At 36.0% G+C, this 15,239-nt stretch overlaps 1 protein-coding gene across 1 annotated transcript; it reads left to right on the top strand.

Moving 5' to 3' along the window:
* Nucleotides 1-1,179: 1,179 nt before the first annotated feature.
* On the top strand, nt 1,180-12,732 carry LOC131010440 (uncharacterized). The gene is made up of 16 exons (XM_057937962.1): nt 1,180-1,454; nt 1,968-2,179; nt 2,588-2,724; nt 2,795-2,905; nt 2,986-3,087; nt 3,178-3,286; nt 3,387-3,587; nt 4,136-4,304; nt 4,572-4,653; nt 4,745-4,838; nt 5,275-5,371; nt 6,655-6,748; nt 7,058-7,130; nt 11,255-11,428; nt 11,524-11,646; nt 12,164-12,732. Exons 1-16 carry the CDS (start codon nt 1,442-1,444, stop codon nt 12,335-12,337), a joined length of 1,965 nt encoding a protein of 654 aa, XP_057793945.1. The 5' UTR covers nt 1,180-1,441; the 3' UTR covers nt 12,338-12,732.
* The last annotated feature ends 2,507 nt before the right edge of the window (nt 12,733-15,239 follow it).

Consider the following 15,239-nt stretch of genomic DNA (forward strand, 5'->3'; position numbering starts at 1 on the left):
ATAATAGTCCAACGTGATTGAAGAACGCCAAAAGCTCGTTCTATGTCCTTCCTTGCTGCTTCTTGCATAACTTTAAACCTATTATACTTTTCGTCAATCTGAAATGTAGGACTCTTTACAAACGTTGGTCAATTTGAATAGATGTCATCGGTTAAGTAGTACCCCGTACTGTAATGAGAGCCGTTGGCCTCGAAATACACCGATGGAGTCCTTCCCGCAAGAACACCGTTAAACAATGTCAACCCATTGAACACATTGATGTTGTTGTTTGAGCTGGGGACCCCAAAATAAATATGCCAGATACACAGATCTTGGGATGCAATCACCTCGAGGATAACCATGGCTCATCGTGATCACCCGGGTGTAAACTCCTTGCCACGCCGTCGGACAATTCGTTCACCAACAACCTTACGATCGCGATGAATATATATCTTCTTGTTTTTTTTTCTTTTTGGGCTCTTCGACATTATATGACTCCGTCGGAATCAAGCTCTAGAGCCTCGCGAGTAGAAGAGTCGAAAGAAGATGACATATTTTTAAGAACTATAGAGTATGAGAAGAGAATAGAATGCATTTGGTGTGAAAAATGAATGAAATGAGTTGATACTTATAGAGAAATTTGAAGTTTAAAAAAATGAAAAAAAAGCCATTCAACAACACGAAGAATTAAAAAAAAAAATCAACCAATGATCGAAAAAAAAAAACAAATTAATATAGGCGTGTGCAAGCATGCACCTAACATTTCTTCCTTCGCGTTGCCCCTTCGAGCTCTTGATCGAGCCACGAGGCTCGACACCAAGATAGGGCTCGAGCCCATTGTAAATGCTCTAAATTAGTATTAACATAACCTTTTCTATAGGAAAGAAAGTAGTACTCCCTTTGAAACATCTTTTTCGATAGAATAGATATAAATTTTAAGAAAAATTAATTATATATTAAGTGAGTGAAGAATGATACACAAATTAGAAAAATAGTGATAGTTAGTGAGTTTATATATAATCATTAATAATAATAGTATATAAATATATGAGAATTTCAAGGATGATAATTAATGAGATTATACTTTTTCTTTTGAAGCAGTTAATGAGATTATGTTAAAAAAAATAAAAAGATATTTTACAGAGAAATGAAAATTAATAAAGTGTTTGGTGCACCGATGGAGTAATATAGTTTAGGAGCGGAATTAGCAAGAAGTGGTGCGCCCAGTAATATCTGACTCACACTGCCGCCGGTTAATGCCACGCACCTCCCGTGTTTCATTTCTCTTCATTATATCATAATTATATAAATAATAATAATAATTTCAATCTTAAATTCCTTGATAATTCCTGCAATTTGCATTTACACTTTCGTCTACACGACAATCGCCCAACTCAAAAAAACAATAATTTAATTTTGAGATTTTCATAGTTTTGTGGTTATTTTAATCGGAACTGCAGCAATGGACAGCTCCGGTAAGCGTCATTCTGCGTATATGTTTGTATTTTATTAATGTTTAATCTGTGTTTGGGTTTATTAAGTTCGTGTTATTTGGTGATTAGTTCAGTTAATTATGTGCCTGAGGATAATTGAGTTATATTCCGTCGTTTAATTTTGCGTATTCTGTTATTTGTAGAGGTTACAACACGATGAATTTGAAATTTGTTACCATTTGTGAGTTTAATTATTACGAACTATTGTACTCGGAACTCGGAAGGTTGATGAGTTGAGGTGGAAAAGGAGTTTAAAGTACTGCTTTAGGGGACAAGGACATGGATGGATTTTCCTTTTCGTTGAGATGCTTAACTGAGGTTGACTGATAAGATTCACTATGCTCCTGATATGAAACATTTATGAAGGAGAAGTAAAAAAAAAAAGGAAAAACTAGTGGCTTGATGGTTCTTACTTCTTGTAGTGACCATTGATCTGTTGTTGTTGAAGAAATGTGCTGAACTGATATGGAGAGGTGCTTGTTGTGGTGAATGCAGGGAGCCATCCGGAGGCAATGGTACCACCAGTTGAGGGTGTAGCAGGAGGTGGAACAGCATATGGATGGAGCGAAAGTGGCATACAAGATCCAAATTTGTTGAGGGGCACCATTGATCCCCTGAAAGTTCATTCATCAGATTTAGTTCATGCCTGGTGCATGCCAAGCACAGCAAATGTTGGCCCACAAGACATGCCTCGTACATTGGAGCCCGTAAGTTTGGGCATGCTTTCCCTTTTAGTGCTAAGGGTTAACTATTGTTCTCCTTTTGTAGTTTTTGCTGTTATGTCCTTTAGATTGGTTGTATCTAGTGTGAGTTTGTAGATTAAGACCATCTAATGTATGTGGGTGAATAGATTTAAAGACCATAAGATGTGCATGAAAATACTGTATTGCATCAACTATGAAGGGCAACTCTACCACTTGTCTTTTCTTGCCTGCATTTCAAATATGCATGTTCAACAAATTTATGCGTCCACTTTGTAGCTGCTACTTCTATCAAAATTGGTGCTGCTTTCATTTAGTTCCATATAAAATGCATAATTAGGTGACATTCTTACATGCAAGACTTATTCTGCACCAATCAGTATCTCCTTCTCTCTGACACTGGTTTTGTTGAAGATATCTCTTTTAGCAGCAAGAAATGAGAGGGAGAATTTCCAGATAGCTATACGTCCAAAAGTTTCTTGGGCCGGATCCAGTGTAGCTGGAATTGTGCAGATGCAGTGTACTGATCTGTGCTCCACTTCTGGTGATAGGTTTGTCTTTAACTATACAAATTTTGTTCTCTTATATTGTATATTGGCTAATGTTTTTGGGCACATGCAGATTGGTAGTTGGTGAATCATTGAAAGTGAGGCGTGTTGTACCAATCTTGGGTGTTCCAGATGCTCTCGTGCCGCTTGAAGTACCTGTGTCTCAGTTGACCCTTCTTCCTGGGTACTGAATATTACTCAATTCATTCAATCTAAAGTCTGAACTAAGTGTATGACCCTAAAAACATTATGACATCCTTGCAGAGAAACAACGGCAGTCTATGTTTTAATTGATGTCCCAGAAATCCAGCCCCCTGGTCAATATGAAGGGGAATTCATAATTACCGCTACCCGAGCTGAAACACCGTAATAATCTGATTGTTTTTCTTATTAGGGTGTAAAATTTTTACATATTAACTTTTGTTATCTTTTCTTCACGATTCTGAGTTATTACAGATCTACTGCACAGTGCCTGAATAAAGCTGAGAGGAATCAACTGTACCAAGAATTAAAATGTTGTCTTGATTTTGTGGAGCCCATTGATGGAAAACCATTGGATGAAGTGGTGAGTTCCTTGGTCATTTTGTCAGCTGAGAGGATTAATCTTGAAATTGTACAGATGTTCCTGCAGGCTGCTAATAGATCAATTTCTTATTAAATTATAGGTAGAAAGAGTGAAATGTGCATCTTCTTCTTTGAGAAAAGTGCTTGAAATGCCATCATTTTCAGATCTTTATCTAGATAATGGTTCAGGTGATATGATGGAGGAGGATGCCATTTCAAACTTTTCAATCCGTGTAAAACTAAGTTTAACAGTCTGGGATTTCATTCTTCCAGTCACGCCTTCTCTTCCAGCTGTTATTGGTGTATCCTTATAGTATGCTTCCTGCAAAGCTAAATCTTGTGTAGTTGATCTTCTGTTCCAAGTTTAGTTGAGTTCTCTATTTGACTGTTTGTCAATCTCTATAATCTCATTCCCTTGGTTTTAGTATCTGTTGAATAGATCTGATTTGTACGGTGCAAAATTTGAACTCATGTTCTGTTTTTTCTATTCCATCCTGAATTCCTAATATTATGCAATTCTCTACTTTGAGAATCTCCACCCTTTTGACCCTTTATTTCTCTGTTCTGTTGAGCAGCTTGATAGACTATATGATGCTACTAGTATTCCAGATTGCCTTGGTCAATTGCTTTAAATTAGGAGATACCAGTCTGGCAGTCATCATGACATGAGATTTCAGAAAACTGATGCAAGTTGGCTATTTTTTGTTCTTAAATATTTATTTTATAGATTCCCCCTACTATTGTTTAATAGTTTCTATATAGTTATCTCATATAAGTTGGCCACTGTTTGTACATATTGCAAAGTTAAGTGAAAATTTAGACAACAGTAAACTTCCTTAATGATGATTAGATATCCGATACAGTGATTGAGGACCGGTTTGGTATTGAGCATGGAAGTAGCCAGTGGTATGAGGCACTGGATGAGCATTTTAAGTGGCTGCTTCAATATAAAATCAGCCCATACTTTTGCAGGTGGCGTGAAGGAATGCGAGTTCTGACTTACACCTGTCCATGGCCAGGTAATACACAAGAAGATGTTTTAGGTCACCGTAATAATCTTGATAATGTAACTCTACTAGAATGAAGTTATTTATTGAGTATAATATATAGCATCTGCATTCACCGTGTATACATATTTTTTGAGGATACCAAAGTATGCATACCTCTATTGGACCCTTTATTTGGCTCAAAAGTACGACTAATCCATTACTGCATTCAAGATCTGTTTTCCGAATATCAAATTTCTCTGACTTCGGCATGCTGCATTCATGTCCTTGTTGGTGCAGCTGATCATCCGAAATCAGATGAGTATCTTTCGAACCCCAGGCTTGCAGCATATGCTGTACCAGATAGTCCAGTAGTTTCCTGGTATATATTTACTTGCTCCTTGGCTAAGTCTATCCTGCTCTTTTTGTTACTTAATTTGATTATTTCATATTTGCCTCTTAATGTGCGTTAGTGGCGATACAGCAAAGAACTTTCTGCAAAGAGAAGTGGAGATATTACGAACAAAGAATCATTGGAGGAAGGCCTACTTCTATTTGTGGGATGAGGTGAGGACATGGGATGGAAGTTTCTTCGACTAAGTATTTGCAGCTTCACTAGTGGCCTTTGATTTTCAAGCTGGTATATGGGAGTGATGTCTGAACATGCATATTTGTTGAAAATAAGGAGATTTTTGAATGATGTGCTTTGGTAGCAATAACTGAAGGAAATATAGGATAACTGACTTCTACTTATCTCTTTCTTGTAGACAAAATAGATACTTGGCAAGCTGTAAAATCTGCTGCAGTTCAATCTTTTAGACATACAAGAGCAATACATGTATATATTCAAGGAATTTTGAATCTGATGACTTCCCTACCTTTTAGAAACTATTCTTCCTTCGTAATAAATATGTCCAAGTCTCTAAAATCTCCACTATTGTAACCACTTTATCTTTTACTTATTACATGATCTTCTTCATGGAATGTTTGATGTCATCTCCAGCCACTGAACCTTGAGCATTATGAAGCTATTCGTAACATGGCAAGTGAGATCCAAGCTTACGCACCTGATGCCCGTATTATGACAACTTATTATTGTGGTGAGCATTTTCCTTATAACTTGAAAAAACTGATATTTTACCTTCATATGTCTATATCTGAACATGACGTTGAAACTTTCTGGAAAAATGAAAAGATATTTGAGCAAACTGGCATCTACTTTGATCTTGTGGTGCCTGTAAATTGCAACAGTTAATTCAACAATAATCAGTTTAAAACACTTGATTGTTCACGTATCCACCTACAAATATTTCTTGATGGGTCATAGGTAACAGAAGAAATCTCACATGTGCTGATCCAGAGATTGAATAGCTTCTTCTTGACATCCTATCATGCACCTCTATTACAACTACTTGGGCTACAATTCGAAGTTAAGTAGCTTAGGAGATGCTTGGTATGATGGAAAAGGAGGGGGGGGGGAATGAAATGGAGGTAGGAAAGGATTGACAAACCTTGGGTGATTCCTATGCTTGGTATGCACAAGGAAAGACATTCTGATTGTCCTATTATCATAGGATTAATATGTTATATTTGAAATTGATTGACAGCTTCCTATAACAATATAATTTAGTGGAATTGCACGGCAGCCTATCCACATGCCTGAGACTAGCTGCCTGGAACTGGAGAACATCTATGGCATAATATGAGAGAGAGAGAGCATAAAAACTGAACTTGAAGAACAAATTAGCCTCAATATTTATGTGTAATTATGAAAGACGTATATACAACAAATTAAGCAGAGAGAGAGAGAGAGAGAGCATAAAAACTGAACTTGATGAACGAATTAGCCTCAATATTTGTGTGTAATTATGAAAGTGGTATATGCAAATTGAGCAGAGAGAAAGAGAGCATAAAAAACTGAGCTTGAAGAACAAATTAACCTTAACTTTTGTGTGTAATTAAAAAATGTCATATATACAAATTGAGCAGAGAGAGAGAGAGGAGAAAGAGAGTGTTTGCAGAGGTATTATTCGATTTAGGAGAGACCTAAATTTTCTAAGGCTAAAATTGTCAATCTCAAATTATGTATGTGTAATTTTGTCAAAACATAATTTAGAAGGGTTAGGAATGACTAATACCATTGGTTGAGCCGTTGAGGAAGGAATGACTATTCTCAGTCTAGTAGTAATTGAATGGAGGTAGGAATATGACTGTTCTATTCCCATCCTCCATTCCATCATACCAAGCACTTCCTTTGTGATTAAGGCAGCAGAACTTCATATCATGTAACATATTGCTTATTTTACTGCATGAGAGAAACTGTTTAATTCTAGCTAGAATGTTGCAGAACAAATGTCCTCATTTGTGTTTCTTGTTAACTCAGGTCCAAGTGATGCACCCTTAGCCTCAAATAACTTTGAATCTTTTCTTAAAGTTCCTGAGTTTCTTCGTCCTCACAATCAAATATATTGCACAAGGTACTAAGTCTTTCAACTTCTGTCTTCTAGGTCTAGTTTTAATCATTTCAGCTTAAGTGTATGTATGGCTGCTACTGAATCTGAACCATTCATCAGAAGTTTCTAAATCTTCTTGTTCTTGAAATATGCATAACGTCTTCACTCAGGTTTTTTTTATCTGCTCTTTACGACTTTATGTTTACTTTTGGATTTGAAAAAATGTCATTGGGAAATATGGTAGAGTTGACTTGAGGTTACTGATTTGCCTTTTTCAAAAATAGTATAGACTAGAGATTCAGAGAACCATCAGTTTCTCTTTTCCCCTTGCAGCGAATGGGTGATCGGGAATCGCGAAGACTTGGCAAAGGATATCATAGCTGAAATACAACCTGAGAATGGCGAGGTAATGTATTTTAAACATCTATAGTCGTCTATACATAAAGTCCATTCTTATTGAAATAAATTGCTATTACAGTTTTGACTCTGTCCAGAAGCATGTTATTAGGAATATTGAGTTTCAAACCTTTTTAGATCCAAATAGAAAAAACTTCATGTTAGAAAACAGAAGCATTTTAGAGTAGAATGTGCAAAGCTAATAAATCATCCTTTGCTTTATCAAGACAGACAATTGGGTTCTAGAGTGTGTAACAGATTAGTTTAGACAGGTTTCATATGCTGAAAACACCTATATTGTATTTGCTCATGCAAAAAGAGCAAGAGTTAGAAAAGGATTATGATCTAATCAACCACGGATACTAGCGTTGTATATGAGCCAAGTTGTTCGAATCGACTTGATAAAAGCGTGGAGCACAATTTGGTGAAGCTCATCAACTAAATGAGTCAAGCTGAGCTTGGCACTTACTCGATTCATTAGGCTGTTAGTAAGCTTGAAGTAAACTGTCTTGAAAATATAACTTGGTATAAGTTTTTTTCTTAGGGGAGCATTTGCTATTGATGATTAGCCTAGGGTAGTGTTCAGTTTAGTGGATTAGTTAGGATTTAATCTCATGTTCGGTTGGGTGGACAAGACCTGATACTTAGTCTCGACTCTCGAGACAATGTCACATAGGATTAGTCTTGCCTTATGATTCTTGGCCTCTCTCTATGACAAAATTAATCTCGAGTAATCATGGTCCAATTCAATATCGGGTTAATTTATCCTCGAGTAACCGAACACCCCCTAGATAGATAAAACTAGTACAAACCAGGGGGCTTAGCCCACTGGCCACCGGGTCCTCACTTAAGTGAAGTGACCCGGGTTCGATCCCTCTTGAGAGCGAATTGGAGATTGGAGATATAAGGTGGATTTGGTGAATGGAGAGATAAGGTGGTTCTTGGAGTGGATGGGGAACTAATTACTAACATCTAACATGACTTTGCCTGATCAAAAAAAAAAAAGAAGATAAAACTAGTACAAGCTAATCCATTGTTTACTAAGATGGATTGGAACTTTGGAATTTTTAAGACCTTTGATAATTTTTACAATTTGAGCTAATATGCTTGATTCATATCCAATTGAAAGGGATAGGATTGGAGAAATCCTAATTATGGGGATTAAAATACTCATTCATGTAAATTATCAATCTTGAATAGTAAATGCCCCCTTATACTTTACTCTCCCCGTCTCATTCAGTAGGTCATCTTACGTTATTTTGACGGCCCATTTCAATAGGCCAATATCTAAAATAGAAATTCAATACATAACAAACACCCAACATAACTCATTATTTACATCATATGTTGGACCCACAAATAATTATTCCATCTCACCCACAATTAGTTCTCTCTCCTACTTGTTTGACAAATATACCTTAAAAAAAGTTACATTCTATCTGTTGCTTTATTATAAACTAATTGTATCTTAACATTCGTGCCTAGACCCAGATCTTGAGGTATATTGAATGGGTTTTATTTATTTATTAAAACGATTACATTTAATTTTAAATTTAGAAAGATCATTTAGGGTCGATTAGGCTTGAATAAGCTCACAATCCTTGAAGTGTTTGATAAATAAACTTCGAGCCCTACTTGATTACATCCCTATTGGATGCAATGTTGCGTGTGACAAAATAGAGTAATTGCTAAGACAATGAACTTCAACATTTTTGCAAAATTGGAACAACTTTTTAATTTTTAAACGCATTAACTTTTAGTATAACACCCAACGCTTAACCTTATTCCGATGAGGAGAGTGCCACCATACGACATAATGACTATGTGGCCTTAATTTCCCTTAATTATTTAGCAATAGTATTTTAGGAGATAATTAAAATTTGAAACATCCTTATTAGATTAGAAACTACTTAAAACATTCATAACAATTGACAAATATTTACGAATTCTATGAAGTCACAGTCCTAATTAGCTAATGACAGAAAGAATTAGAGAATATTTTCAAATGTACAAACACTTTTTTTGTGATTCTAATTAAGTGATATTGACATAAAAATATTGTTATCAGTCTTTTCAATTCTCTGTATCCCTAAAATGATGTCTTCTATTAAAGAAAAGGTTAATCATAGTTTGTGTTCCCAACTTTTAATATTTTCTAATGTTCCCTACTCACGTTTTCACTTCAAAACCCTCAACTTTGGAAAAAGCTTCATTTATGTTCCTTCTTACAAAATCCGACAACGGAATAATGAGTCATTAGCCAATTTACATTATTGAATATAAAATCACAGAAAAGACCCTAAACCCTAAGAATCCACCTAAAAATCCTCCGAGGTCACACACCATTCCATCTCCGGATTCTATAATGCATGACACAAATCAAACTTTTTCCAAAATTGGAAGGGCATCCCGACAATTACATACCTGCTAATCTGATGTCCACCCCGCCTTAAGTGAAAACGTAAGTTTGAGGACATTTTTTGGGAAACACTAAAAGTTGGGGACAGTGGGACACAAACTACAATTAACCCTTAAAAAAATATTGCCATGTAGTCAAAGTGTTGGACATGCTTGCACTCTTCATTGCATCAGATTGAAAGTTCATGATGCTGTTGCAAAATTGAAGAAAGGGTAAATTACCAATAATATCTTAAAATCCTTTTTGGCACCCCTACATAATGTCCCATGAGATATAGAGGGTGTTTGGCTGAGCTTATAAGCTTTTTAAAACAACTTATAAGTTGTTTAGCAGCTTATAAGTTCCTTCAAAGTGTTTGGCAATATAACTCCTAAACAGCAGTAAAAATTGAACAGCTTATAAACAATAAACAGTAAAAATAAGCTCCAGCAATTATAAGCTCCCAAAAAAATAGTTCTTCTACCTCAACTTATGTTTTAATAATTTATATGCAACAATTACAAATATTATTCAACTATGGTTTGTTGTTTTCATCATATATCTTTTCAAGTTTATCTCTTTTTAATTTTCTCTTTCTAACAGAGATTTTATCTTTATCACAAAATTCTCTTTTAGCTTATAAGCTCATTTATCCTAACACTTTGACAATTTATAACTCTTGAGAAACTACATCTTAAGTTGTATAAGCTCTTTAAAATAAGCTAAGCCAAACACCCTCATATTATAGCTTAAATGTCTTGGTGTATGTGTAATGTTTTCCAGGCATATACTCCCGAAGTATATTAGTAATGAATATGTTTTCTTTTAACTTCTGTATATTTCTTCCTACATTGGAAAATATGAATTAAAATTTATTTCACAATTTTCTTCTTCCTTTTTGGATTCACGAATAAAAGGCATAACAAGATAAAACACACATAATAGATTTGAACCAAACAAATTTTAATTTTAATACTATTAACTATGAATACAAAATAATTTATATGTTGTGATAATCTTATAGCATGTTTGGGTGCGTTCTCTTTGGTTGTAAATTTATCATGGGAAAATGAGGGATAAAGAAAATTTTACCCTATCCTTCCTTTCTTTTCCCTTATTTCCTACAAAATAGAATTTGACCCTCCTTTTCACTACAAAGGAGGGATAATATTATCATACCAAAAATGGAGGGATAATATTATCTCTCATTCGTAGTGAAAATGAGGAATGAGTAAGGATAAAATTCTACTTTGTAAGAAATGAGGGAAAAGAAAGGAATGATTTAAAAGGTGAAATTTGTTTATCCATCTTTTTCTCACGATAAATTTACAACCAAAGAGAATGCACACTTTAAGTATTAGTGTTTTAGTATATTCATGTATTAATAAATTTGTATGTATAAATTAAAATATGATTTACTCAATTGAATTAAATGAAAATAAGTTCAATAAAATTTTGAAGACATATTGTAAATGTTTAAATAGATTTAGACTAAACAAGAAACTGAAAGAGAGAATATCTATTCATATTATTCCTCAACCTTTTCATTAGCCTAGGAAAACCCCTGCTACCTGTCCTGCTCTTTGAACGCCCCAAATCGAGTGAAGCCCTGCTCCTCCGGCCCCAAATCATATTCTATGCAGTCATATTCCTCAGTATACTTATATCTACATATAAGTAAAACTAATTCCAGAAGCACATAATTATCTGATATATGGATTTACGCCTTTATACAGGAGTGGTGGACTTATGTATGCATGGGGCCATCAGATCCTCATCCTAATTGGCATTTGGGGATGCGAGGCACCCAGCATCGTGCTGTAATGTGGCGCGTATGGAAAGAAGGTGGAACTGGTTTCCTCTACTGGGGTGCTAATTGCTATGAGAAGGCGACAGTTCCTAGTGCTGAGGTAACTTGATATACTACTGGATATTAAGTTTATGTTCTTCCATGAGTTTTAATCATCTGTCACATCTTTGACACTCTTCTTCATCTTTCTTGCAGATTAAGTTTAGGCGTGGCCTCCCTCCAGGTGACGGAGTCTTGTATTACCCTGGACAAGTCTTCTCGTCTTCAGCAGAACCTGTTGCCTCTTTACGACTTGAGCGACTTTTAAGTGGTTTGCAGGTAACTTCAGTTTATTTGGTTATTTGCAGTAATGTTTTAGCAGTTCCATTGAACAAGAATTCCATATTTGTTCCTATTCAGTATTTTTTTTATTATGAGTTTTGTGGAGTTCAAAATTAATAAAATGTAAAGATTTTGTGAACCTTATGATTTCCTTTTCTTCTATGTTTTCTTCAAGTAATGCTTTGATTTTATGAAGGCAGTAATCTGTATTCAAAATCTATTTGCATCATAGTAGATGTCGAAACTCTTTGACAGCAATATGACTTGACATGCTCAATGAGACATTAAGGTGGAGTGCCCATTCTAGATTGTGCTCCTAGTGCAACCTTTTGCCAGATTGTGCACTCTATCACAAGTCTCCTAATATCTTTTGGTTTTATGACCATGCAATTTAGATGCTTCTGTTCCATCAATTCTGTCGTAGTTCACTTTCATTTATGGTTTTCGATGACACATTCCCAATAAAATCATTGTATTCTGTAATTGAATCTGTTTGGGATGGTGTGGCGTCCAGGACATTGAGTACCTGAAACTATACTCTTCAAGATTTGGCAGAGAAGAAGGGCTTCATCTGTTGGAAAAAACAGGCATGTATTTAGGTCCTGAGAGGTATACCCATGAGCACATGCCGATAGATGTTATGCGGGGTGAAGTTTTCAGGACATGCCGCTCTGAAAGTAACTTCTGATTTCTTGCTTATATGTAGCATCTTTCGGTCATAGGAGAATACTTTTTTCTTCCAGCTTATGTTTATTCAGATTCTGAATCTTACACATACTTAAGTATGGAGAGAGTATAATTTCTCTGATAGCGAATGACCTTAGTTTAGTTTTTGGACAAAGCGCTTGCATTATCTCGCCTCTCTCTCTCTCTCGCGCGTGCACACACACATCTATACTGCTCGTCTCTTGTTTCACTTTTTGCGTTTGTAGACTCTTTCCGCTCATGGTTTCTCTGTGTAAGGTGTAATGCATGCTCAAATTTTCTGAAGGTGGAGAAATGGTTCACTTCTTCTCCTGCACAATGCAAAGTAGCTTTTTATTTATGGACTTTTGAATATGCAAAAAGGATTAGTTCTGTGTATTTGTTTGTCAACCGGAACATTACGTGTTTACTTTGAGTGATTAGATAGATTGATAAAATACATGATTGAGTATTTGAAGGATAAGAGGCGTTTACTTTGAATAATAAGATAAATTGATAATATATAAGATTGAGTATTTGAAGGATAATGATGCGTTTAATGGAAATGAGAGAAAATATATATTTTTCACCATTTTCATATGTTTACTATGATAGAAATTGTTTTTCGGGCATGATGGAATATTTTCTCGGACAACTTATTTTCTCTCCAACATTGGATAATATTATCTTTAGGTAGTTTCAACATTTTCTTATCTTTTCATCTCTAGTAAATATATGATAAAAAAAAGAAGAAAATAATATTTTCTCATCTTTTCTTATCCATTATTTTCTAATAAAAATTTTACAATCAAAATAAACACATCCTCAAAGGTTAAATATGTTCAAAACTAATCAATCCATTAAAGTAAATTGTAGATTAGTTTCGATTACTTTTATTTATCTATTAGATTAAATTAAAAGTTTAGTAATTGTAAGGCATATTTAAAGTTGGCGTGTGAAATTAGAATTTGATCAAAGAGTAATTTACTGGCTATTATCCTTTAGTTATTAAAGCTGTTAGAAGTTAATGGATGTGTGATATCTCTAATATGTGGATTCAATAAGTCGCCCCAATTCAATTTTGGGATATGACGATGGAGCGCAGTTTGTTGGTAAGACGTTTCTCTTCCAACCAATGGGTCGGGGGTTCAAGTCACACTTCTAGGATTATTTCTTTTCTTTGTCTGTAACAATTTTTTCTAAACAAAAAATAAAAAAAATATTGGGATATGACAGTAGTGCAACACTTATTTCTAATGGAATAAATCTGTGTTTTAAATTGGACACGGCCTTGTTTGGTGTTCTGAGAAGACTGCTGTCCATCTAGAAGGCCCAAAAGATCTAATAGTGGAACTGGAATCAATTGTATATTGTTTCTAAGGTATTATTTCTAAACATTATATGGCTACTACATATTAGAGCATCTCCACCGCGGAGAAGAAGCCCCGGGTCGATCCGCATCGAAGGAAGAGGCTGTCGCTGGAGCAACGGGCGAGGTCCAGGCCGCTACTCCACGGCGACGCGGGGCGACGAGCGAAAGTTGCGCGTCCGCTGGACGCGCCATTTATATATAAAAAAAAATCAAAAATTAATTTTATTTCAAATTTTTTGACCATTTTCAATTTATTTATTTTTTAAAAAAATTCTAACTGTTGCATCTCAACGGTAGTTTAGATAGGTTTTTCATTTTTTTTTTTTTAAACTTTTCACATTATCTATATATACCTCATTTCTATTCCATTCAATTCACTTTCAAAAAATCATCTCCACATCAAAAAAATCTCTACAAAAATGTCTTTCTCTTCATCAAGCGGTGACGAGTGACGTGCTCAAGAATTCTCCAATCTCGTGCAACAATTTTATCAAATTGTTGCAGATATTGGTGATCCGAAGACGGAAACCCGTCGTCTTCGAAGAAGGGTGGCAAAGAAGGTGTACATTTATTGAGACCGTGAAGCCAGAGCATTACGTTTGCACGCAGATTATTTTCAAGAAAATCCTGTCTACCCCGACAACGTTTTCAGATGTCGATTTTGTATGCGTCGTGCATTTTGCGCATCGTCGACGCCGTGCAGTCCGATCCATACTTCCAAGAACGCACAGATGCACTTGGCAGACTCGGCTTCACACCGTTGCAAAACTGCACGGTTGCTATTTGTATGCTAGCAAATGGTAGGGCAGCTGACCATTATGACGAGTATCTACGGATTGCCGAGTCTACCTCGTTGGAGTGCTGGCGCAGATTCTGTCGAGTCATTAACCAACTCTTCGGCGCAGAATACTTGAGGAGGCCGACTGCCAAAGGCTTCTAGCACTACACGAGGCAAAGCATGGCTTCCCGGGAATGCTAGGGAGCCTCGATTGCATGCATTGAGTGTGGAAGAATTGTCTAACGGCATGGCAAGGCGCATACACTCGAGGCGATCAAGGGGAACCGACCATCATCCTCGAAGCTGTCGCATCTCAAGATCTATGGATCTGGCATGCCTTTTTTGGGACTCCTGGATCGAACAACTACATCAACGTGCTCAACTCTTCGACGTTGTTCAATGATCGCCTACAAGGAAGGGCTGTGCCAATCACATATCAAGTCAACAACTCCTACTACACGAGTGAGTACTACTTGACTGACGATATTTACCCTAATTGACTTATTTTCGTGAAAAGTCCTACACATCCGATTGACGCGAAGAGTAAGAGGTTCAAAGTGATGCAGGAAGCGCCTCGCAAGGATATCGAACGAGCCTTCGGCGTGCTTCAAGTTCATTGGGCAATCATCAAAGGACCAACGCGTCTTTGGAGCAAGGAGGAGATGGGCAACATCATGTTCACGTGCATCATTGTGCACAACATGTATGATCATCGAAGACGAAGGCGAGCACGCAACGCAATGGAAAGAAGAGGTC

Source organism: Salvia miltiorrhiza, chromosome 2, assembly GCF_028751815.1.
Source record: "Salvia miltiorrhiza cultivar Shanhuang (shh) chromosome 2, IMPLAD_Smil_shh, whole genome shotgun sequence".
Lineage (NCBI taxonomy): Eukaryota > Viridiplantae > Streptophyta > Magnoliopsida > Lamiales > Lamiaceae > Salvia > Salvia miltiorrhiza.